We start from the raw sequence: 24,336 nt of genomic DNA on the forward strand, positions 1-24,336 counted from the left end.
TATAATTATATGCCTAAATGTGAAACAATGTAATAATGAATAAAAAAATCATGAGGTCGCTTTGAACTGCTGATAGTAGTAGTTTTCCACGGAGGGCATTTACCTTCTAATCTGAAGTCTGGCAAGCCTGATTCGTGTGCAAGTTCTTCCAGCGATTAAATCTAGGTCGATTCTAATTAATCTTGTCGACTTTGTTTTTGACGGGCCGATGATCCAAAGGTCTAGATGATATGATCCCTTGGTTAATCGAAGTGTAAGTTCCGGCTATTTAAGGGCAGTACGCTAACACGTCCTCGTATCAGCCTATTTGATAAGGAGTCGGAACCGGGTTTTTAACGATCACGGTATAGAGAGATAAATTCCAAACCCAAGTTTACATACCCCATATATTGAAGCCTATTCAGGCCCAACAGTTTTATTGCAGGCCCATGTTAGTCATTTAGAAAATGACCAGCCCGTATAAACCAACCCGTACAGGTTATCGTGTACGTGGAACTCTCCTCTTTTATAAAAGAAAAAATCTCTCAGCTCAGTCGATCCCCACCAGTAACCTTATCCATCCGCCTGCACCACCTCTCCATTATCCAGCTGATGAAGATCTCGTCGCTTGCCATCAGCGGACTAATTCCCAAACCATTGCGACTGCACTTCTCCATTAATTTCTTCCAACTTCTCTTCGTCTGGCGCAGTTTGCCGTTGTGTGGAGTGCACGGACGCGTTCGTCGTGTTCTCAAGGATCTAGATCCTAGACGACCTCGTGGAGTTCGGTGGAGCGTTCTCAAGGGTTTCGGCCAAGATGACATGGCCGACGGCTAGAAAACCATGGCAGAGGTGTTGTAGTTTGGCCCAGTGGAGGAGGTTGTAAGGGAACTCACCGAGTCACCTGCTGGTGGTGAATGATTGGATCTGACTACCGTGAGATGATGTCCTCCTCATTGTTCTTGCTGTCAGACTACTTTAAATGTAATTGCAAACTGATGATATGCATCCTTTGTACCGAAGATTAATTCTTGTTTATTTTCTTAAGCTGTAAAGGCCTTATCTTCTAATGTTTTAATATGTCACCTTGGATATTAATTTTTGTATAGGTTTGTTGTGCAAAAGCTAACTTGTTGAATTTTCTGAAGTAACGTCTAGTAACCACATCAAGTAACGGAGAAACATATTCCAGTTGCCAGCAAGACGCCATTGACTTGCTTATCACTGGTATGTTCCTCTATATGGCGATGGTCTGGTATAGATTTGCCAAATTATAATTTCTTCAAATTGTGACTTGAATCCTAATGTGGAAACTATGGTCCTGTAGTGTGTTTCTACCTATTGTGATGGTTTGTACATATTTGCTGAAAATAGCTTGTACATAAAGGAAAGTACATGAAGAAAGTAAATCAATCTGTTTTAGAACATTGGTAACATTCACACTCTTAATATAATAATATCCTTCTTATCCAAGTCGATGTCAAATACTCTTACTTATCTTGGTCGATACAAATAGACTATTGTACTATTTATTTCATAAGCTACTGATCCACTAATTACCTAGATGTCTAAGAACATTGGTAACACTCACACCCTTAATCTAATAATATCCTTCTTATCCTCATCCATGTCAAGTACTCTTACTTATCATGTTCATAAGCTACTGATCCACTAATTATCTAGATAACATCCTTGTTCTCCTGGGCCTTGCTTTCTGTACTTCATCTTCATCTTCAAGCATTGTATTTTTGGCTTTTGCTTTAACACATTTCTTGTTACCGCGGACACCTTTTTCATTTTGTTTAGGCATATTCGTCTCAATGCATTCATCCTCCGAGTCATCTGATATTACAACAGATCTCAGTCTCCTTTTATTGCCACTTCGGAGCTCACGGGATGATGACGATATTTTGTCTTGACTCTTATCTTTGTTTAATGTAGTCCCATTGATGTCATGTGGCTCCTCTTTCACAGGCACCAGTTCGCATGAAAGTTCGCCAGGTGAAACTTTATTATTCTTTGACTGCAAACATATACATTTTTAAAATTAGACACATCTATAAAATCTAAAGTGTGTATATAGTTTTAAAAAATCAATCACCTTTCTATCTAGCATGTTCTGCTTCTTCATTAATACGATGTCAACCTCATCATCCATCAGTTCCTGTGCAACATATGTAAGATTAATTAGTTAAGGAATTCTAAAAATGGTAAAAAGTTAATGCAACTTTACCTCCTCGGCTTTATTGTCCAAGTAGAGCATCTCAATCTTATCATCAGGAACAAATGTTCTTTTTACTGCATAGTTTTGTGTGCCAAATGTGAGATTACTATCATTGAGCTTGAATCAAAATATAAGTCTTTTTCCACATAATTGTTGAATAATCTTTGGCGCTTCTTCTAATTTCCCATCTAGTGTGTCCAGCAACTTAGATGCAGACATATTAAGCAATCTTGCAGCCTCCTCGTCAAATAAAGTGCAGCTTGTAGTAGATGTATGGTCACTAATTTGAAGACGAACACGATACCTAACATACAATTCATGTTAGTGGAGAGTAAATACAATATAACAATGCTTGTTCATATTTTAGTAATATAATATGCTTACCGTGGTGTGACCTTTTCTGGATATATACCACAATTCTTGCAATAATACTTGTCGGTTTCTTTAGTAGCCAATTTGTGACACTTACACATGACATGTACCACCATTGAATATTTTCTTGCAAACAGTCTATTGTAGCTATTGTTGTGAAGACAAAATTCTAAAAAAATCAACGTTAGCATTGGGGTAGGGGTAGGGGATTAAGAGACATATATAAGTACATTATGGTTTCATTATAATTAATATTGAATGAATTGTCCTTGCATGTATTTTACTCATATTACAAAGACTAATGACATATTTATTGAAATTCGATGCATTACCTGGTCTGGCTGGTTTTCGTGCCTCATTGTAGTAAGTTGTTCCAATGTTTTCCTCCTATAAAACATTTGTTCTTCTAGTGTTCCTTGATTACTCCTATCTATACCGATCATTTTTGGTAAGGTTTCTTCTGTCGAGTCCCTGCACATGCATGAAGTGAATAATAATATTGAATCTTAAATGAACGTGAGTCACTATTTATAAGTGGAAAATAAATAAATTGGTGGTATTTCATACCTATCAAGAAGTTCTTGTGTTTCTGGTATATCCAGATCTATATATATTCTTGTGGCACTGGTTGACTTTAGGCACAGACCTATTTAATCCATCAGTTAGAATTTTAAATGATAAAAATAACATGTAAGTTTTATGGATTTACCATTAAATCTCTGTACCATCGTTGATGTAATAATAAGGACAGTTTGGCTGCCGATTACATCCTCGGTCAAAAAATAAGCAAACTTTCCCCATAACGTGATTCTGATTTTATCACCCCTAAAGCATTTAATACGAGAAGTTAGTGCACACGGGGAGGTTTGGTTAAATTTGAGACATGCATATGCATATGCACTTACTCTGGCATTAGGATTTCAATCTCGCGGATATATGAAGGTTGTTGGTTCTTCTTTGTTATTCTTGTCTCCACATGCTTCATTTGTGTTAGTAGTCCAATGACATCTGCATATTTGGATATTAGTGATATAACAATTAGAATATCAACTATTTCGAAGTCGAAATTACAACTATAAACATACCTGAGCATTGTGTATCTTTTTCTGCCCTTTCTTCTAGTGTCTCGATGGTAGCAAACTCGAAGCAATAATCTGGGAAAACTTCTGAAGATTCTTTTATCTCCTTTACCTTTGTATTGTATGCAAAAAATATTTTAATGTCATTGCTCACTGGCCTATATTTTGTGGATTCCACGACCTTAAAATTGCTGAATGCATAAATAGATTTTTCATTGATCTTTGATCTAAAAGCGTCTATAAGATTCTTCCAGATAGTAACATGGATTATTTCACCCTGCCGAAAGAATAAAATATGGTTAGTAATTGTTGCTTCATGTGACATAAAGATTCCAATTAAATATATTAAAAAACAAACCTGCTCATCCATTAGTATCATATCTAGGCTAATAAGCTCATCGGTCGTAGGATTGATCGAATCCCACATTCTCATTACTTTCACTTGAATGTTCCAATTTTGTCCCCTTGTAGTTAAGTCGCTCAACTTCTTGTATGCCATAGTGTTATGTCTTCAAAATTAACAGGAACAATTTGTCAGTTGATATACTATTTATGAAGATTTCTAACGAAAAGAAAGTAAGCATACTAAATAAAATTACCAATCTGATGATGCAAGCCAGAAGTGCTTTGCGGTCACTTCTTTCGACGTGGATTGTAGCAGCTGGGCGTAACTTTGTCGGGCGTCGACTGTGCTCTGGCGTGACTTTGTTGGAAGTCAAAAGAAGCGGCTGGAGGTGGCTTTCGGTGTGGATGTCGAGTTGCGTGTGCCTTGTTCAAGTCGTCGTGGTTGCCGACTTCTACTTGTTTGTTGGGTGCTTGTGCGGCCAGGTGCACTTGTTTATATAATGGGTTAAGGTGTCTAGGTTGGGGTGTCCGAGACCGTGTGGAGATCATATTGTAAACTTGTCTTATCTGCATGTAATCGTTTCTGTTTTGGAACTTTCCTCACGTGGTCTGGTGGCTGTCCTTATTTGTTTAGATTCCTTATTTGTCTAGGTTTGACTATTGTTTGTTGTTATCCTTGACCCATTGATGTGAAGGTTTTTTTTGTTTGTGCGTGCTAGTTTTGTTTCGATGGACATGAACGCTCTTTTAAACCTGTGTGCACTATTTGTATGTGCCATGTTCTAATACTTGTACGTGTACATATTTTTTACGTAATGTTTGCATCTTTTAATCTCAGCCATCGATAAACAAAATTAAGGATCAAGATAATTTAATCTATGTGGACGCACGTGGTGTCTTATTTGACTCTTGTTTTAATTAAATAATAGATAAGTCCAAAACATCCATTTTTGTTCTTATTTATGTTGATGATATTATTGTCACAAGTTCATCTAATGAAGCAGTGACAGGATTGTTGAAGGACCTAAGTGCTGAGTTTGCTCTTAAAGATCTGGGAGACCTACATTTCCTCCTAGGGATTGAGGTAAAGAACACTGAAGATGGCCTTCATCTCTCTCAGGAAAAGTATGCTGCTGATTTGGTAAGAAGAGTTGGCTTACAAGGATGTAAAGCCTCTCCAACTCCTTTGTCTAGCACAGAAAAATTGTCACTTGAAGAAGGAGATCTCTTGGGTCAAGAGGATAGTACTAGATATAGAAGTCTAGTAGGAGCACTCCAGTACCTCACCTTAACAAGGCCAGATATATCCTTTGCAGTAAACAAAGTATGCCAATTTCTTCATGCACCTACTACTATTCATTGGACTGCTGCCAAGCGCATAGTGAGATATGTGAAAGATACTATGAATCTTGGTCTTACATTCACCAAATCTTCATAAACTCTTGTCAGTGCTTTTTCTGACTCTGATTGGGCAGGATGTATAGATGACAGACGCTCCACTAGTGGATTTGCAGTTTTCTTTGGACCAAATCTTATATCATGATGTGCAAAGAAACAAGCTACTATATCATGATATAGCACTGAAGCTGAGTATAAAGCATTAGCAAATGCCACTGCTGAGATTATCTGGGTTCAGTCCATGTTGAGAGAGAGCTGGGTGTGAAGCACACTAAAACTCCATGTTTATGGTGTGACAATCTGGGCGCTACTTATTTATCTGCTAACCCAGTTTTTCATGCCAGAACAAAACACATCGAGATAGATTTCCATTTTGTCAGAGAAAGAGTTGCAAAGAGACAATTGGATATTCGTTTTGTGCATTCACGAGATCAGGATGCAGATGGCTTCACAAAAGCATTGCCTACAAAAAGTTTTGAAGAGTTCAAGCGTAATCTCAACTTGACCAAGTTGTGATTAAGGGAGGGTGTTAAATAACATTGTATGGTGTCAAGGTGGTTCGGCAGGCCCAGCTCAAGATGGTTCGGTTAGCCAACCGCATAGGCTAGATAGACTAGATAAATATTCTCTGTAACAATATTCTCTCTCTAGTTTATCCCTTGTACTCCAAGTAGCTTATCCCTTGTATCTCAAGTCTCTATCCCAACAACTTGTACGCTATCAGGGAGTCGCGCCCCTATCTTTATAACACAAAGCCGTCGCCCTGAACCGGGTACGACGTTTCCCACACCACATTCCACTGATCCTTACAGAAGAGTCAACGTGTGACATCAAATAGGGTTCACACTTGGCAGACCTACTAAAAAAGATGTCGCTGATACTATGGGATGAAGCTCCAATGGCAAACAAGATATGTTTTGAGGCGCTAGATAGGAAGGGATATATTAAGACATAAAAATGTGAACAACAGCGACAGGCCATTCGGTGGCATGACAATGGTTCTAGGAGGGGACACCCGCCAGATCCTTCCTATTATACCAGGAAGAAGACACAACATAGTCACTGCATCCATTAAAAGATCTTATCTTTGGAAGAACTTCCATGTAATGAAGCGAACAAAAAACATGCGGCTGAACTGCACAACAAATGATTAATCAAAGAAACAAAGGGTAGAAGAATTTGAAGAGTGGATTCTCAATATTGCGATGGAAAAAATACATCATCATAAGGCGAGGAATTGAAAAACATACCAAATGACATACTTCTCAAGAAAGGACATGATCCAAAAAAACAATTATGGAGAGCATATATCCCAATTTGCAGGACATGTATAGCCAACGAGAATACTTAGAAGAGAGAGCAATATTATGTCCAAGAAATGAAACAGTTCATGATATAAATGAATACATAATGGATCAGATACAAGGTGAAGAGAAAACTTATCGAAGCTGTGACGCAGTATGCAAAGCAACTACCTTCAATGCAAAAACAGAATTATCATATCCAACCGAATTCCTGAATAGCTTACCATTTCTTGGAATCCCAAATCACGAGCTAAAATTAAAAGTAGGCATACCTGTGATGCTACTACGTAATATCAACCAAAATGTTGGGTTATGCAATGGTACAAGGATGATGATTATTCATCTTGGAAGAAGATTCATTCAAGCACAGATAATAACTGGAACCCATGTGGGAGAAAAAGTATATATTCCAAGAATAGTCGTGTCACCAACTGAATCAGCGTGCCCATTTGTACTAAAAAGGAGACAATATCCTATATCAGTTTTCTTTGCTATGACTATCAACAAGAGCCAGGGACAATCTCTAAACAAAGTAGGACTATATCTACCTAAACAAGTTTTCACACATGGACAGTTATACGTAGCCTTCTCAAGAGTAACAAAAAGGGAGGGACTGCTGGTAATGATAGATGATGAAGATAGCAATGAGGATGATGTGGTCAAGAACATAGTCTATACAGAAATATTCTAAAGGTATGAACAAATAACAGAATTTCAACATGATGTTTTTCTTTCACTACATGAATCTTTACTATTATGTAAGAATTACATATATAGGAACTTACTACACTTCAAAATCTGTTTACAAATAAAGTCTGACTTAACTATGCTAACATGATATAGCAGGTCGAATATCGTCTACTACCCTGCCAAAGTAATGCAAACATGCATCAACAGGTGGAAAATACTGCATTACTACCAAACATCAAAAATCTATATTATGTAATACTTGATTCTACAAGCTTATTATTTCATAAAAACAAATAGGAAAAGTATTGGGACATTGTAATATTGCATATGTACAATGCTATCAGACCTATTTTCATATTCCACTATTATCTATTAATTTTTATACGCGTGGATATAGTTCATTACTACCAAACATCGAGAAAATAAATTATCTTGGGTTTTATTGTGCGAGCTTAGTATTTCATGAAAACTGATAGTGAAACCATGGGAAAATTATTATAATTCATATTACAATGCAATCAGACTGGTCTTCATATTAAATTATTATATATTCAGTATCCTCTGCGAAATATTTCAACTATAGCTAATCACAACTGTACAAATTCTTTCGTAAGTTTGTTGAATATTAAGAGGGGTAGGGGGGCCTAACACTGCCAATGCCGGTCCCAAGCCCGGAAAAAAGTAGAGGGGGTTATAAACAAACTAACACTACAACTCACATATTGGAAGTAATAACGTCTTGTATTATGGGACGGAGGGAGTATTTCTCATTCACAAATTACTGTCATCAACCAAATCAAAAAAAGAACAGCCAGTATACATGGTAATACAATGAATATATATACATACACATATATATATATATATATATATATATGTATGTATGTATGTATGTATGTATCTATGTATCTATGTACATATATATAGTAATAATTTTGCATTGGTGTGTCTGCTCAAATATATACTTACATTACAAAATGTTGACTAACTTATTAGTAGCTACTATGTATCTTCTTCAAAAATTGCACAAAAAAATATTATCAATAATAGTCATTTCCTTAAGGAAAAGGAAAAATATGACACGGTAAGGAAAAGCGAAAAAATGGACCTGCAGTTCACATTCGAATAATGTTGCCGCTTTGAAGGATGAGGAGGACGTTAGAGCTACCTCCAGTGGAAATATTGTCCATGGGTCTGGCTTGCACGCTCAGGGAAGAAAACAACACTAGCATGCTCATACTAAAGCTGGATCCAAGAAAATTGTAGACCTGAGGGAGATGAAATCCATGACCGAATCAATTGCACAGACTACAACATCAACGACACCGTGCAGATCGACGATCTCGCCTCCTACCTGGCGCTCCAGATCCTTGGGCATGATACCCTACATTGCCATTTACCAACCTGTAGGAGGTGTACAAGGAGGAAAACTAGCCGCGGTCGATGGTCGCCCTGTGGAAGCACCAGATGCGGGGTGGCTTCAAGTTAGGACGAATGCAGACGGGAGATAAACATCAATAGCAAATTTTCACTGAGAAGAAAGGGGATCGGACAAGGAAATTCTCACTTGTGTGAAGAAAGAAGAACGGTCGGAGAAGTCTAGAAGACTACAGAATGGGTAAAGTGAAGAGTAATGCTGATGGGACACATGAGACCACTTACGTACTATGGAAACTTTGTTTTTTGTTTTTCAGGGGTTTGTACTGTGCAAACTGTGAGGAAACAATGTGACGTGAAAATGTAAGGCACCCTTGGTACTGCTGAGCATACGGAAGCAAGAAAACAATAGCAAGGTAATCACTTCATTTCATATTAGTACACCCTAAAAAAATCTACTACCTCCGTTTCTAAATAAAAATCTGGAAAATCCACTACGGACTACATACGTTGCAAAATAAGCGAATTCACGCTCTAAAATATAATTATATACAACCGTATGTAGTTCGCATTGAAATCTATAAAAAAGACTTAAATTTAGGAACAAAAGGAGTATCCGACACCGAAATATGTCCACATATGATCTGTTTCTTAAACACAATAAAGATACAGAAGGTTACCCTTGGTACTATGCTGCATGTCTATATAAACAAATAAGCCTTCTCAAAATGTAAGCCGATTTCTCACAATAAAAAAGTACATTACAGAAACAATACAAAAATCTTCCAATCCTACAAATCATTAACAAATTACTCTTTACATAAAAAAATAAACAACATGATAAAAATGTTAGCAAAAATATACAATAATATTTTTAATGATGCATTCAGTTTAAAAGTATAATAATAATGCAGTCGATCATAAAGCCATAATTATTATGGAATGAATATAATTAGCAATTAAAGGATGAACAAGCACCAATATATTCATATATCAATAAAATAAAAAAATATTAAAGAACAAAATTAACGAAATTATAATACTAAAAATATGTCTCCACAATTAGTTGCATTCGTACTTTAAGAGAAATATTCTTAAAATTTAACTTCAAAAATCCTAGCCCGCGCATCGAGCGGGCCACTCTGCTAGTTTCTTTTAATGGAGCATGGTATAGTTGGTACACCTGGATATCCAAGTTTCTTTGGTATTCCACCCTTAAAAATGTAATTAGCAAGCATGATGAAAATCTCAGCTTCCGGTATCTTTCTTTTATTTGTAATGATATCCTTCATATACTTAGCATAAGGATTTAATTTAAGCATATCAGTTAAACGCATACGTAAGAAGATAGGTCTAATCATTTCAGCAAAGCGCTCAAAATCCTCATCATCCTTTGTCTTGGATGGTTTAGGAGGAAAGGGCATGGGTTTCTGAACCCATGGTTCTCTTTCTTTACCGTGCTTCCGAGCAACAAAATCTCTTTTATCAATACGTTGATTATTTGATTGTGGGTTATCAAGATCAACAATAGGTTCAATCTCTACATCATTATTATTGCTAGGTTGAGCATGAACATTATCTTTAACATTATCACTAGGTTCATGTTCATCACCTGATTGTGTTTCAGCATCAGAAATAAAAATATTTTGGGATTCTCAGGTGTGTCTACAACAAGTTCACTAGAAGCATGCAAAGTCCTATCGTTTTTCTTTTTCTTTTTAGAAGAACTAGGTACCTCTAAATTATTTCTCTAAGAATCCTGCTCGATTCTCTTAGGGTGGCCTTCAGGATACAAAGGTTCCTGAGTCATTTTACCAGTTCTAGTAGCCACTCTAATAGCAAAGTCATGTTGATTATTTAATTCCTCAAGCAAATCACTTTGAGCTTTAAGTACTTGCTCAGCTTGAGTGGTAACCATAGAAGCATATTTGCTAATGAGTTTAAATTCACCTTTAACTCTGAAAGTGCTAGTATCGACTAGAGGGGGGGTGAATAGGCGATTTTTACGAAAGTCTTCAAAACTTAGAAGTTTCGAAGACAAACAATAGAAATGACCTAGTTGATATGCAGCGGAAGATAAACTACCATAAGCAAGCCATAGTCAAGAATGCAATGATGTGAAAGTACAGGACTAATAGCAGGTAAGTAGTAAGGATCAGGATGGAAGATAGTATGAAGCCAATCAACAGTGGTAGTCAAGCAATGAAGTCAAACAGATACACAGATAGGCAATGACTTCACGAAGACAAACTTAAGTAAAGGAAGGAAGGGAGAGAACCAGTCCCTTGTTGAAGACACAGGATTTGTTGGACCAGTTCCAGCTGTTGTGACAACTGTATGTCTGGTTAGGGAGGCTAAGATTTAACTCAGAAGACCGTGTCTTCACCTTATTCCCCTTGAGCTAAGGACACCCAGTCCTCGCCCAATCACTCTGGTAAGTCTTCAAGGTAGACTTCCAAACCTTCACAGACTTCGTTCACCGGCAATCCACAATGACTCTTGGATGCTCAGAATGTGACGCCTAACCGGCTGGAGGATTCACAGTCCTCAAGTGTAATAAGTCTTCAGGTCACACAGACAGAAAGACTTCAGTGATGCCTAACACTCTTTGGCTCTAGGTGTTTGGGCTTTGTCCTCGCAAGGATTTCTCTCTCTCAAAGGCTTCGAGGTGGGTTGCTCTCAAACGACAAAAGTCGTGCAAAAACTCTGAGCAGCCACCAATTTATGGTGTAGGGGGTGGGCTATTTATAGCCACAAGGCAACCCGACCTGATTTGTCCGAAATGACACTGGGTCACTAAGGAACTGACACGTGTTCCAAGGGTCAGATTTCAAACACACGCGGCAACTTTACTTGGGCTACAAGCAAAGCTGACTCATCCAGCTCTGGATAAGATTTGCTCTCATTGTCTTCGCTCGAAGACATAGGATTTGGGTTGAGCATCACTTCAGTCACTCTGACTTAGTTCACTTGGACCCCACTTAACAGTACGGTGGTTCCTATGACTCAACAAAGAAGAAAAGGAAACAATGAAACCACACAGTCTTCGCGCTCCATAGTCTTCACGTAATGTCTTCTCATGTCATAGTCTTCAATATGAATATCTTCTCATACCACCATTGTCTTCAATGTCTTCATACATTTTTAGGGGTCATCTCCGGTAGGTAAACCGAATCAATGAGGGACACTACCTGCGTTATCCTGCAATTCTCACAAACACATTAGTCCCTCAACCAACTTTGTCGTCAATACTCCAAAACCAACTAGGGGTGGCACTAGATGCACTTACAATCTCCCCCGTTTTGGTGATTGATGACAAACTGGTTGAAGTTTTCAACGGGGATAAAGTATGTGAAATCGTAAAGGATAGGGTATTGTCTTCATAAGTAGCAAGGGCTCCCCCTGAAGATGTGCATATAAGTAATTTGCTTTTGGAATGCAAATGCACATGGCAGGTTGTACTTGTGGATATCCTCTTCAACTTATGAAGATAATTCATCATGCATGTAATGATATAGCAAGTAGGATGACATGCATAATGAAAAATGGATGTCTGCAGAATGATCTAAGTGCGGAAGTTATCATCGCACATGCGGAATTTATCATCGCATCACAGTAAAGCAAATAAGTAGCAGACGACCATCAAGTTTAAGTGTTACAACTCAAAGAACCAAATGTTTCAAACGCAAGAGTTGTAAGCACGAGGCAAAATATAATGCAACCGCCCATATGAACCCGCTTGAAGACTATCAACTCATACGCTTGTCCCCCTTTTGTCAGTAAGGACCAAAAAGGTTTGAAGACATAGAGCATCTACTCGTCCTCATGAGTAGGTGAAGCAGCAGGGTTGTCGTTGTTTGTTGGCGGTGCAGACGTACTTGGTGCAGTGTCGATGCATGGAGTAGTAGGAGGTGGTGAAGTAGCATCATCTTCATCATCGATCACTCTGGCATTGACAGTTGCCGCGGAGGAAGAATAGTCAGAGTCTTCAAGAGATGGAGTGCGACGTAGGGCAGCAGTCCATGGAGTGGAGTCAAACTGGAATCTTTCATTGAAGCCATCGTCTTGAAGATCTGCTTCAGCACTAAGCAGGGTCAAACTCTTCCATGATCGTCGGCAAGTCTCATGAGCAACAAAGGCATTCTTGGTGGCAAGGTTACGAATGCGATTGACATCCACCAAGAGGCTTTGCATCTGTCTCTTGAGCCAATAGTGATGCTTATCCTGTTTCTGATGAAGGGCCACAAGAAGTTCTCGGTCATTGAGAACACGAGAGCGCTTCCGAGGCCTTTGGGCAATGGTGCTTTCTGATGAGGACATCAATACCATTGTTACACCCACAACCCCTACTGCTACATATATTGGACCAATTACTAGAGCACGCGCCCGCCAATTAAATTATCAGGTACTTTCGTTTCTTGGTAATGATTCTAATGTTCATGAGAATATAATGCTGCCTAAATTGGATACATTTGTTTTGCTTACAAATGAAGGGCCTAGCTTGGAGAAGGATGGACATTGGAGCACGAACAAGCATGGAGATGATGGCATGCGCAAGGGGAACAAGAACAGAGTTACAAGTGATGATTTCAGGACTTTGGAGCCACCATAATGGGTGCATGAAGCCTTGGACGAAATATACAAGATGCCACTTCATAAATTTCGTCCCGAGGCTATTCTAGGTGCTGCGTCACCTTATTATTGGGCCAGGCCCATGTAATTTCGAAATACATAAGTATAGGCTATTTTTAGAGTCCGTATGTGAGGGGAAACAAGAGATAGGGTTGATTTCGGACCCCTCCACCAAGGGCCACGAAATCCCCCCCCCCTCTTCCTCCATATATACAGCCCTTAGGGCACCGTTTAGACTTTGGGTTTTGTTTAGATTAAAGTTCGCCATAGCTGCAACTTCGCGTACTTCGTTTGTGTTCAACGACCAGACAAAGGCATCACAAAACCCCACCTTGATCAATAAAGCTTTCATCTTATATTCGCAGTATCCAGATTGCAATCTCAGTTTCTTGCTTGTTCTTTGTTTGCTCGCAGGAGACAGACCCTCGTGGTCAGGTTGATCGTGCTCCGGCATGGTCAATAACCTCTCGAAGTTGGTTTAGCGATTGCTAAGGCGCGACGTCCTCGCACGTTCGTAGTCGGATCGTCAAAGTCGACTTCCACCAAAGCGAAATCCACCATCTCATCGAAAGACGGGACACCTTTGCCTCTATCACTTTCAGTGGCTTCAGTAGGTGCTCGATGAGGCAGACGAGTATTTCCAGCCAATGGATAGATTCGTGTTGCTGCTTGGACTCCTTCAATGGGTTGAGTGAAGCTTTGGTGCTCGACATTCTGAAGACAAAGAGGTTTCTTGGCAGGGTCAGAGTATATGGCTTCAACTGACATATCAACCTCTGGTAAAAAGATCAGATGATTGCGAGCAGAGGGTTGATAGTTGACAGATGAGTGTCGCTTGATGAGGCGCATGACCCATGGAGCATTGAACTTCAGACCAAATAGGTCAGATCCAGAAGCAGCAAGTTGCCTGATGAAGAATTCTTGAGTATTGAAGCTGATGCCATTGAGAATGTAGAAGACCAAAGTATTCATAGCTCCTTCAAGCTTGGCCGCTGATGAATGTCCTTTGAGAGGCCATAGAGTTCGCCTGATGATATGATATATTGTGCGTGGCAGATACTCAAGGTCTTCAACAAAGAACTCTATTGGATATTCAGCATCAAATGGCAAGGGCTTCATCATGCTCAACATCTGGCTCATGTTGGGTTCTGGCTTATGGAAGATGCTCTCCAATGCATTGCGGTGTAGCTGACAATCAGGTTCATATAGCTCTCTAGGAGTGGCTAGCCCTGTAAGCTCGATGCTGTCAAGAGCTTTGGCTTCATGATGAACATTTCCGGTCATCCACTCGAGGACCCATGTCTTGATATCTCTGTTGTAACCACGAATGTGTAGAGTAGCGTAGAATTGAAGCAATACCTCTTCATTCCAGTGTTCTTTGTCTGTCACAAAGTTGAGCAGACCAGCATCACGAAAGCAATCAAGTGCTTCTTCTAAGCACGGCAGTCCAGCAATGGCTTCAGTGTCAAGGAGCATATGAGGGAAAATGCGCCCTTGATCATACAAAACGCAGGAGTAATACCTTCGATGTTGATAGCTCCAGAAACGATCTGATGATATCTTTGGCTTTGAGTAGGGGTTCTTGGCGCTGTCAAAGAAGGTATTGTGGCTCTTGAAGCCATTAGCATTGAAGGACCTTGGTGAGTTTGCAATACCTGGAAACCTTGGCAGTCTTGGCTTTGGCTTCTGGACCTGAGGCCTATGCTCAACATGATAATCAAATTGAGGTCCAGAGGCAGTAGGCGGAGGTACCAGAATGGGCCATCGGACAGTGGTTAGCTGACCATGACTGTAAGCTTGCTCAATTGTATGGGGCCTTGGTGGCGGAACAGGAGCAGGGGCAACAGCTGAGGCTTCAGGCTGCACAACAGGTGCTTCAGAAGCAGTTGCCTCATTAGCTTCAGGTGCAGTGGCCTCATTGGCTTCCGGCACAGTGGCCTCATTATCTTCAGGCACACTGGTAGATGCAGGCTCCATATTAGCGTCAGCCATGGCTATGTCATTGGTTTCATTAGCGTTGGTGGTGGCAGCTTCAACATTGTCAATCTCCTCTAGATGAACAGGAGGGTCGGGCACTGGCATGTTCACATCAGGAACAACTTCTTCAGTAACGGGGGAAGTAGGGACATGTACGTCTTCTCGATTGTCTTCGGCTGATGCAGCCGGAATGTCTTCAGCAGCTTGGCTTCAAACTCGGAGACGTTCACAGTTGGAGTGGGTTCAGAAAATACTTGACGTGCAACAGGTGGGCGTTGCACTTCTCCTTCTGGAACGCTCAAAAGAGGGACTTGAGGCCTTTGTCCTTTGCGAAGCCTGCGAAATGCTGGCAACGCCTTTGGAGATGGAGTTGGCTGGGCCTCAAAGTCTTCCTCTTCTTCTTGCACGGGTGGTGTAGGTTGTTGTTGTTGTTGTTGGGGAGTACTTGGGGAGTCTTGTTGCTGTGGGTGATCAGCCCATGATGCATCCTGAGAAGTTGGTGTCAGAGGATGATCAATGCTGATGAGTTTGCTGTTCGTAAGAACAGGCGATGATACCACGCTGTGTTCGATCTGAGGAAGAACTTCATCATCTTCAACATTGTCATCCTGACCAATGTCTTCAGCAGTGGTGGGTTCAGCTGCTGGAATATCTTCAGCTTCATGAGCCTCTGTGGGAGCAGGCTCATGAACTATCATCCTTCTTTCTTGATGTTCTGACGCAGGGCGAACCACTGAAATGGGTTCAACAACTAAGGGCTCTATGGGAGCAGCCCTAGTCTTGTTGGTCTTGCGCTTCTCCTTGGAGGGAGCGGCATCAGAGGCTTCAGCATGCTTCCTCTTTCCGGCTTCACCCTCGACAGCCCTCGTCTTCTTCTGTTCTGAAGCGGTTGTGGTGACCTTTGGCTTCGAGCCAGTCATGCTGCTTGGGAAGATAATGTGAGGGGCTTCTTGACTTGAAGGTGCAGGCTGGTCAGCGGGAAGCTTCTTCTTTTTCCTTGTAGCCATCCTGGGGTCAATGCCAGGGCGGCCAACTGACTTGCGCTTCTCAGCCTCATTGTAGGCAAGCACACACTTATCAGCCAAACTCTTCATGCGCTCACGAGAGCCCTAAGCTTCTTCACGCTTCTTCAGAAAAGCTTCTTTGAGCTCATGCAGCATGACCTTGAAGTTTCTGACGTCTTGAACACTTAGCTTGGCCACATGCTTCTTGAATTGAGCCTTCTCATAATAAATCTTGTTCTTCAGCTCAACGATGCGCTGAGCGAGAGCTAGCTCAGAAGCAATGGCACCATTGAAGGCGACGCTGAGGCCAATGGGATGCTGTAAATCTTCAAAGCTGAGATTGGGGGTGTCGAACCACTCATCAATGAAGTTTTGGATGATTGCCACATCAAAGAGAGGCAAGTTGTTGAAGATTTCTGCTTCTTCCTTGCTCTTTATCAGTTGCTCAAGGGCATCATCAGCAATATCTTCATCACTGGACAGATCAATGGGTTCTTCACGCAGAATGGCAGCAGGAGTCAAGGTTTGATCAGTATGCCTGACAATTTGCCCTTTCTTCTCCGTTCTCTTGGAGATACGAGATTGATCTTCAGACTGCACACTGTCTTCAGGAGGTGCAGTGGCCAGTGACTTCGCACGAGAAGCTTTTGGAGGTGCTGATTTAGAAGCCTTTTGCTTCTTTTGCTTCTGCGGCTTTGGAGGAGGAGCTGGGGCTTCATCAGTGTCAGCATCATTGTCAGAATGATCTACCCTGGCACCTTGGACCAAGATATAAGTGATCAGGCCATCAGTGGAGAAGGGGCCGATGACATTTGGTTTTGCATCACGGGAGCCGTCAGCACGGGGAGCAGAGGGACTAAGGTTGAAGTCCAATCCCAATGACTTCTTGTTCTTCTTGGCCAAAGCCTGGGTGAACTGAAGGTTGCGCTTGAAGAGAGCATCCTCACGACACCAGAGTAATGAAGTGGGATCGGCGTTTTCAGGCTGAGGTCCACGAACCATGCAAGGATAGAAGCCTTGCGCAATAGCTTCAGCTCTGTTCTTGGGTTGAAGTCCTCGATAGAGAATATCACCCCAAGGTCTCTTGATAGCATTCTTCTCTGCATATTCCTTGGTCACAAACTTGTACTTGAACCATTCTTCAGCCCAATAGCGTCGAATCCATTGGATTCGTGTCTTGCGCTGATGGTAAGTTTCTTCAGGATCTGTCTTGTAGAGCTCTGCTAGGTCATCAGGCAGATCTTTGGATGTTCCTTCTCTGCACTGTCTGCCACCCTTCCTTGCTGATTTTTCTGCAGCCATGAACTTCAAACTGAATGGCTTCAAGATGTTCAATGGCTTCAGAGACTTATGCTTGCTGGTCAAGCAGGAACTGGCTTCAGGAGAGTTAATATGATGCTGTAAATATTCTGCAAACGAATGCAGACTATGAGAACCAAGGGATTCTCCCACGGACATGTACCTGTGACAGCATTAGAGATGCGAGGGAAGGGGAAGAGGTCATATGCATTCTCAGAAGATTTTGAAGATAAATCAGTTTGAAGACATTAACCTCATGATGCAAAGACATTCACTTATGTGATGTGAGTTGGTTCCAGATTTATACGAATCCGTGAATAAGTACAAGTGAGGAATCAGACTAGACATGTAATTCAAGTGAATAGACTAGGCAGTATGAGATGCAGACAGAATAGATCTAACATTGTATAGCCAGAAACCACTTTCGGTAAAGAGGATGAATCTTGAAGATCAAAATGGTGGTAAAAATAGAGTTATAATTACCGCACGAAGAACTGCTAGATGGGATGAATAGGAGACCGAGCAGTTCAGCCCACCATGCCCTAACTTGGCGACGGAGGACACCTATGGCGACGGCGGAGAGGACGATGTCCGCGGCCGGCTTGAGGACGTCGTCGGAGAAGTCGCGGCAGCTAAGCGCTTCATCACAGGTGTCGTCGAGAGCTAGCGGTGGCGCTAGGGTTTTGACGAGGTGCAGAGGTGGAGAGGTGGAAGAATGATTTCTTTACCGCAGGGGACAAGTATTTATAAGTAGGTGAGCGGCATAGCGCAATTACGCTGGTGCCCCTGGCGGTTCACATCTGAGGGGCACGTGGCAAGCATGCCACATACTCAGAGTTGTCCCACGTTCCCACGCCCGCCAGGCATGTCGGAGAGTTGTTTCGGCTTCTCCGAATTTCAACAATAAAGATAAGTCATTTAAAACAGATTTAATGTTTGTCTCTGTGCCTTCTGCTGACTAGGACGCAAAGAAGACATTCGACAGTTTCAATAGAATGCATATGATTTGGACAGATAGAGTTTGAGATCGAAAGCATAGAGAGGTTAGGGTCCGATCACATTCACTTAGTTCAAAAGATTCAACTTGAAGACATAGCTATAAGTGAATGTTGTAGAGGAAAGAACACTAGTGTATATATATATATATATATATATATATATATATATATATATATATATGCAATCAGATCATCATAGTGAAGAAAATCATGAAGATAAATTGAAACTGAATACAAATCAAACGCGAAGTCATTGCAAAAATAACGCCATGAGTGAAACACTTCAAACAAAGAAATTTGGTGGTGGCGTTACCCACCTTATAGGAAGTATTAGACCCAGACACGACGCACAATTATCGTGGCGCTCCGAAGTCAAATTCCATGTTAATGTATTCACACTCAAAGTGTAAGTCTTCATTGATTGAAGATATACATTACTTTGTGTGTTGCACATCTAAGTCATCAACATGCATAAGTGTAAGGATGTGTGCTTGTTCACAGGACATTAGAGGATTCCAAGATATTTAGCTCACACCGTAACTTGCAAAACCTTTTCTCATCCAAGGGCTTTGTGAAGATATCAGCCAGTTGCTCTTCAGTGTTGACGCGAATGATATCAATATCTTTCTTCATGACATGATCTCTGAGAAAGTGATGACGAATTTCAATGTGCTTTGTCTTCGAGTGCTGGACTGGATTGTTGGCTATTGTAGCGACCAGACCTCAAACAGTCTGATCTCTGTGCTCAGTGTCATCCCTGGATCAGTAATGCTGACACCACACCGTACTTGGAGGATTTATAACAGAGTAGCAATCACACACTTATTACATCGAATGTCTCAAAAGAGAACTTATTGAAATAAATATGGCTTAAGGCCATCTAAAACAATAACAACGGAAGGCATGGAAGATAAGCGAGTCCATCAACTCCAACGGCATCACTGAGTATAGAACCACGACCTAAAAGCACCTTACTCGTCATCTGAAAAGTCTGCAACATGAAACGTTGCAGCCCGAAAACGGGTCAGCACATGGAATATGCTAGCAATGTAACACATAGAGAATAACAATGGAGATAGGCTATACTACATGCATATTTGGCTGGTGGTAAAGCTCTATGGTTACAGTTTTTGCATAAAGCCAATTTTTCCCTACTGCAAAGGAATAAATTCATTTAACTATCATGGTGGTTGTTAGACATTGAGAATGGTTGACAGCATTCTCAATACCAATTAAAAAGTACTCATTAAAACCCAACAATATTAATTATAGTAACATGATGGGATTCACATGATAATCAAGTACTAGATACTCAAGATGTCCATAACCGGGGACACGGCTAACCATGATTAGTTTATACACTCTGCAGAGGTTTGCGCACTTTTCCCCACATGACTCGATCGCCTCCGTTTGGTTTCTCGCACTACATGGTGTTTGAGAAACGGATGACCGAGACATAGTCTTTCAGAAGCACTTGCACCTTACATAAGGGGTAGACCGTACCAACCTACATCCCCTACATCTGCTAGTCCACCCCGTAAGAGTTCGCACAACTTAGTCAACTATGCTAGTGTAACGCCCCGAGACCGACGCTTCAGAAGCCTTCCAGTTATTTCGTTGTTGTCGTGTGTTATTTATTTGTTTGTTGCATTTCATCGTGTCTTTATCTGCATCGCATTAGCACTCCGTTGCCGTCATGTTTTAAAACTTGCATTCGTTAGCCGTTGACGTTTCTCCCGTTGCCTTCATCACCTTCCCTCTTGACCGCTTTGCCTTCGTTGACCGTTCCAGGCCAATCGGGTGTTCGCTCCCCTCTTGATCGTGACCGCCTAACCCCTCTTTGCATAGTGCATAGACCCCTCTCGCGCGTCCAAAAAACTCCCCTTGACCCAAACCGGACTGTCGCTACCGTTGTGTCCGGATCATCCCCTAACGTCTACAAAACATCTCTGTTTTGTTAATTGGGCTCCCTAACTATTTTATTCGTGACCGTCCGATTATGATCGCAGGGATGAGGTAGCCCCTAACATAATCCACTTAATGTATATATTTTTTCCAAACCCTAGGCCAATCCATCCATCCCGTCTCCCGCCGCCGCCACTCTCCCGCATCGTCCTCGGGATCCTCCCGATCCAGTCCACCCCGACCAACCAGAGCTGCAGCCCCCTCCTGATCCATTCCAACCCAAGCCAGATCTCCGACCACCTTCCTTGTTCTGTGCGCCGCCCAAATCACAGCAGCCTCGATCCCGAGCTCCTCCTCTGCTTCTTGCCCCGGCGCCCGAAGCCTACCTCTTCTCCCCTCGATCCCGAATGGATCGTGAAGCCGCCCAAGGCCCCGAGCTCGTCGATCTCCTCATGCCCGAGCACCTTCTCCTCCAAATTCCCGCGCCGCCGGACCCCGCAGGTCGCCTCCCCGAAACGAACTGGCCTGATCTGGCCATCTCCGAAGCCTCCTCGCCAACCCGTTGCTTCCCGCGCCTTGGAGCTCCCTGCAGCCTCGAGCCTCCTCGTCCCTGCACAGCCCGCCAGGCGTCGGTCTCCTCTGCTTCGCGCCTCCCGAGCAGAAACCAGGAGCACGAGCTCCTCCTTTCACATCCCGCAGCCGAGGACCCCAACTCCGGCAGCGTCGTCGCCCTCCTCTTCTCCTCCCGAGCGCGCCCGTCCTCGCAGTCCCGCATCAGGAGCTTCTTCCCCGCTTCGCCGTTGTGTTGCTGGACAGGAGCCGAGCCGTCGCCATCCCACTCGACTCCACCGTCCTCGAGATCCATCAACGCCACCGGGAACCGCGCCCCTTCGCCGGGTCCGCCTCCCCCCTGTCCGTCCGTCTCCTTCCCTCGTTCCTCCTCCTCCCTCTGTATTCAACTCTCTCTCAGGTCTCTCTCTCTGCCTTGGACAGGAGCTCCACGCCATGGCCCTGAAGTTCCTCTCCGCCTTGGAGCTCCCTTGCACCGCAGGATCCGAAACCCCTCGCCTGGACCAGCTCGTTCCCGGCACTCGCGTCGCCGTCAGCCACCCGTCGCCGAAGCCCATCGCGCCCAGCCGCCGGCGTTTGAACCTGCTGCTGTTTCTGTTCTTCAGAAACGGGCAGCAGCAGCTCGCTCGCCCCGCCTGCGTTGACCCGCTCCGAGCCAGCGTGGACGAGCGCTAGGCCCAGCCTGCTCCATCCAAGTCCCAGCCGGCCTGCCCCGCCTCCTGCTCCACCGACCGGGCCAAAGCCCATGGTGAGCGCCCCCGCAGCCTGCAGTTTCGGCCCAGGCCGTGTTTTTTTTCAGCGCCTGCGAATTTGCTATTTATCCAGAGATTTAACTGTTTTGTAGAAAACCCCCTCATGTACATGCATATAATAACTCACCATTGGTGCATCGGTTTAAAGTGATTTAAATATGAAAAACGCTTAAAATTGTGTCTAGTTTCATAATATGCTACTTTCATCCATGTTAAATTTGTTTAAAATGCTATTTGATTAAATTTGCTAGATGGCATGTTAAAATGATTTATTTCATAACTAAATAACCGTAGCTCCATTTTAAATAAACTTTATATGTAAATGGGGTAGAAAAATGCCTAGTTTAACATGGTCCACTTTATTTTCCTGTTTAACAACTCTAAAATTATGTAATAGGCAGAACAGTACCGAATCTAAAATATGCACATGGGGATTTTCCGGACTTGTTGTTTGTTGTTCCGGCCTCATTTAAACTTGCTTAGATAGGTAGTTTTATTATGCCTCACCTATTGCCATGTTTAGCAACATTTAATATTGCTTGGTAGCATAACCGAGATCAAACTAAATAATTGCATGTGGTGTTTTGTCAATATGCAACTCGTTGCATATTGATCTCCACTTAACTTGTAGTATTGTTTGTTGCACTTTGCCATGCCATGCCTCATTAACCGGACATGCATCATACTTGTTTGTGCATCATGCCATGTTCATGCTTGTGCATTTACCATGTTGTTTGTTTCTTTCCGGTGTTGCTTCTTAGTTCCGGTAATGTTGCGTTCGTGAGGATTCGTTCGACTGCTCCCGTTCGTCTTCTTCATGGACTCGTTCTTCTTCCTTGCGGGATTTCAGGCAAGATGACCGCTACCCTGGATCTCACTACTATCATTGCTATGCTAGTTGCTTCGTTCTATCGCTTTGCTGCGCTACCTATCATCTGTTTACTGAGCCATCCCTTGTTGCCATGAACCTCTAACCTTTGACACCTTACCTATGCAAACCATTGATTGGCTATGTTACCGCTTTGCTCAGCCCTCTTATAGCGTTGCTAGTTGCAGGTGAAGTTGAAGATTGCTCCATGGTGGACAGGATTTTGGTTGGGATATCACAATATCTCTTATATTATTAATGCATCTATATATTTGGTAAAGGGTGGAAGACTCGGCCTTTTGCCTAGTGTTTTGTTCCACTCTTGCCGCCCTAGTTTCCGTCATACCGGTGTTATGTTCCCGGATTTTTGCGTTCCTTACGTGGTCGGGTGATTTATGGGACCCCCTTGACAGTTTGCTTTGAATAAAACTCCTCCAGCAAGGCCCAACATTGGTTTTACCATTTGCCTCACCTAGCCCTTTTTCCCTTGGGTTTCCGGAGCCCGAGGGTCATCCTTATTTTAGCCCCCCCGGGCCAGTGCTTGTCTAAGTGTTGGTCCAACCTGAGCGATGTCCGTCGCCCCCTGGGCAACCAGGGTCTATGCCAACCCGATTTCTGGCTCATCCGGTGTGCCCTGAGAACGAGATATGTGCAGCTCATATCGGGATTTGTCGGCACAGCGGGAGGCTTTGCTGGTCTTGTTTTACCATTGTCGAAATGTCTTGTAAACCGGGATTCCGAGTCTGATCGGGTCTTCCTGAGAGAAGGTCTATTCCTTCGTTGATCGCAAGAGCTTGTCATGGGCTAAGTTGGGACACCCCTGCAGGGTATAATCTTTCGAAAGCCGTGCCTGCGGTTATAGCCAGATGGGAATTTGTTAATGTCCGGTTGTAGATAACTTGACACCAGATCCGATTTAAAACGCATCAACCGCGTGTGTAGCCGTGATGGTCTCTTCTCGGCGGAGTCCGGGAAGTGAACACGGTTTTTGGGTTATGTTTGACGTAAGTAGGAGTTCAGGATCACTTCTTGATTATTGCTAGCTTCACGACCGTTCCATTTGCTCTCTTCTCGCTCTTATTTGCGTATGTTAGCCACCATATCATGCTTAGTCACTGCTGCAACCTCACCACTTTACCCCTTCTTTTCCCTTTAAGCTTTGCTAGTCTTGATACCCATGGTAATGGGATTGCTGAGTCCTCGTGGCTCACAGATTACTACAACAACAGTTGCAGGTACAGGTTCACGCGATGATCATGACGCGAGAGCGATGCTTGCTTGCTTTGAGTTCTTCTTCTGCTTCTTCTTTGATCAGGGGATAGGTTCCAGGTCGGCAGCCTGGGCTAGCAGGGTGGATGTCGTTTGAGTTTCTGTTTGTGTTTCATCCGTAGTTGGATGATGCTCTTATGTATTGTGATGTTGTGTTCGTGTGGCATTGTATGCCTCTTGAATGTATCCCATCTATTATGTAATGTTGATGTAATGATATCCACCTTGCAAAAATGCGTTTCAATATGCGGGTCTATCCTTGGTGGGACCTTCGAGTTCCTTTTGGATAGGGTC

The 24,336-nt window shown here is 42.5% G+C and overlaps 1 protein-coding gene and 1 long non-coding RNA gene across 2 annotated transcripts; one reads left to right on the forward strand and one right to left on the reverse strand.

The window, feature by feature from the left end:
- Positions 1 to 362: 362 nt before the first annotated feature.
- Positions 363 to 1,982, forward strand: LOC119320652. Its single transcript, XR_005155047.1, has 3 exons — positions 363 to 963; positions 1,089 to 1,206; positions 1,921 to 1,982. It is a non-coding gene; the product is annotated as an uncharacterized LOC119320652 (long non-coding RNA).
- LOC119320641 lies at positions 1,364 to 9,025 on the reverse strand. Its single transcript, XM_037594646.1, has 13 exons — positions 8,959 to 9,025; positions 8,746 to 8,843; positions 4,254 to 8,659; positions 4,013 to 4,163; positions 3,661 to 3,931; positions 3,481 to 3,583; positions 3,285 to 3,400; positions 3,143 to 3,221; positions 2,908 to 3,046; positions 2,588 to 2,744; positions 2,213 to 2,507; positions 2,081 to 2,143; positions 1,364 to 2,002 (listed from the first exon to the last, which is right to left on the reverse strand). The coding sequence occupies exons 4-11, from the start codon at positions 4,151 to 4,153 to the stop codon at positions 2,392 to 2,394; spliced, it is 1,122 nt and encodes a 373-aa protein (XP_037450543.1). The 5' UTR covers positions 4,154 to 4,163; positions 4,254 to 8,659; positions 8,746 to 8,843; positions 8,959 to 9,025; the 3' UTR covers positions 1,364 to 2,002; positions 2,081 to 2,143; positions 2,213 to 2,391.
- Between the last annotated feature and the right edge of the window lie 15,311 nt (positions 9,026 to 24,336).

Source organism: Triticum dicoccoides, chromosome 1B, assembly GCF_002162155.2.
Source record: "Triticum dicoccoides isolate Atlit2015 ecotype Zavitan chromosome 1B, WEW_v2.0, whole genome shotgun sequence".
NCBI classification, from domain to species: domain Eukaryota; kingdom Viridiplantae; phylum Streptophyta; class Magnoliopsida; order Poales; family Poaceae; genus Triticum; species Triticum dicoccoides.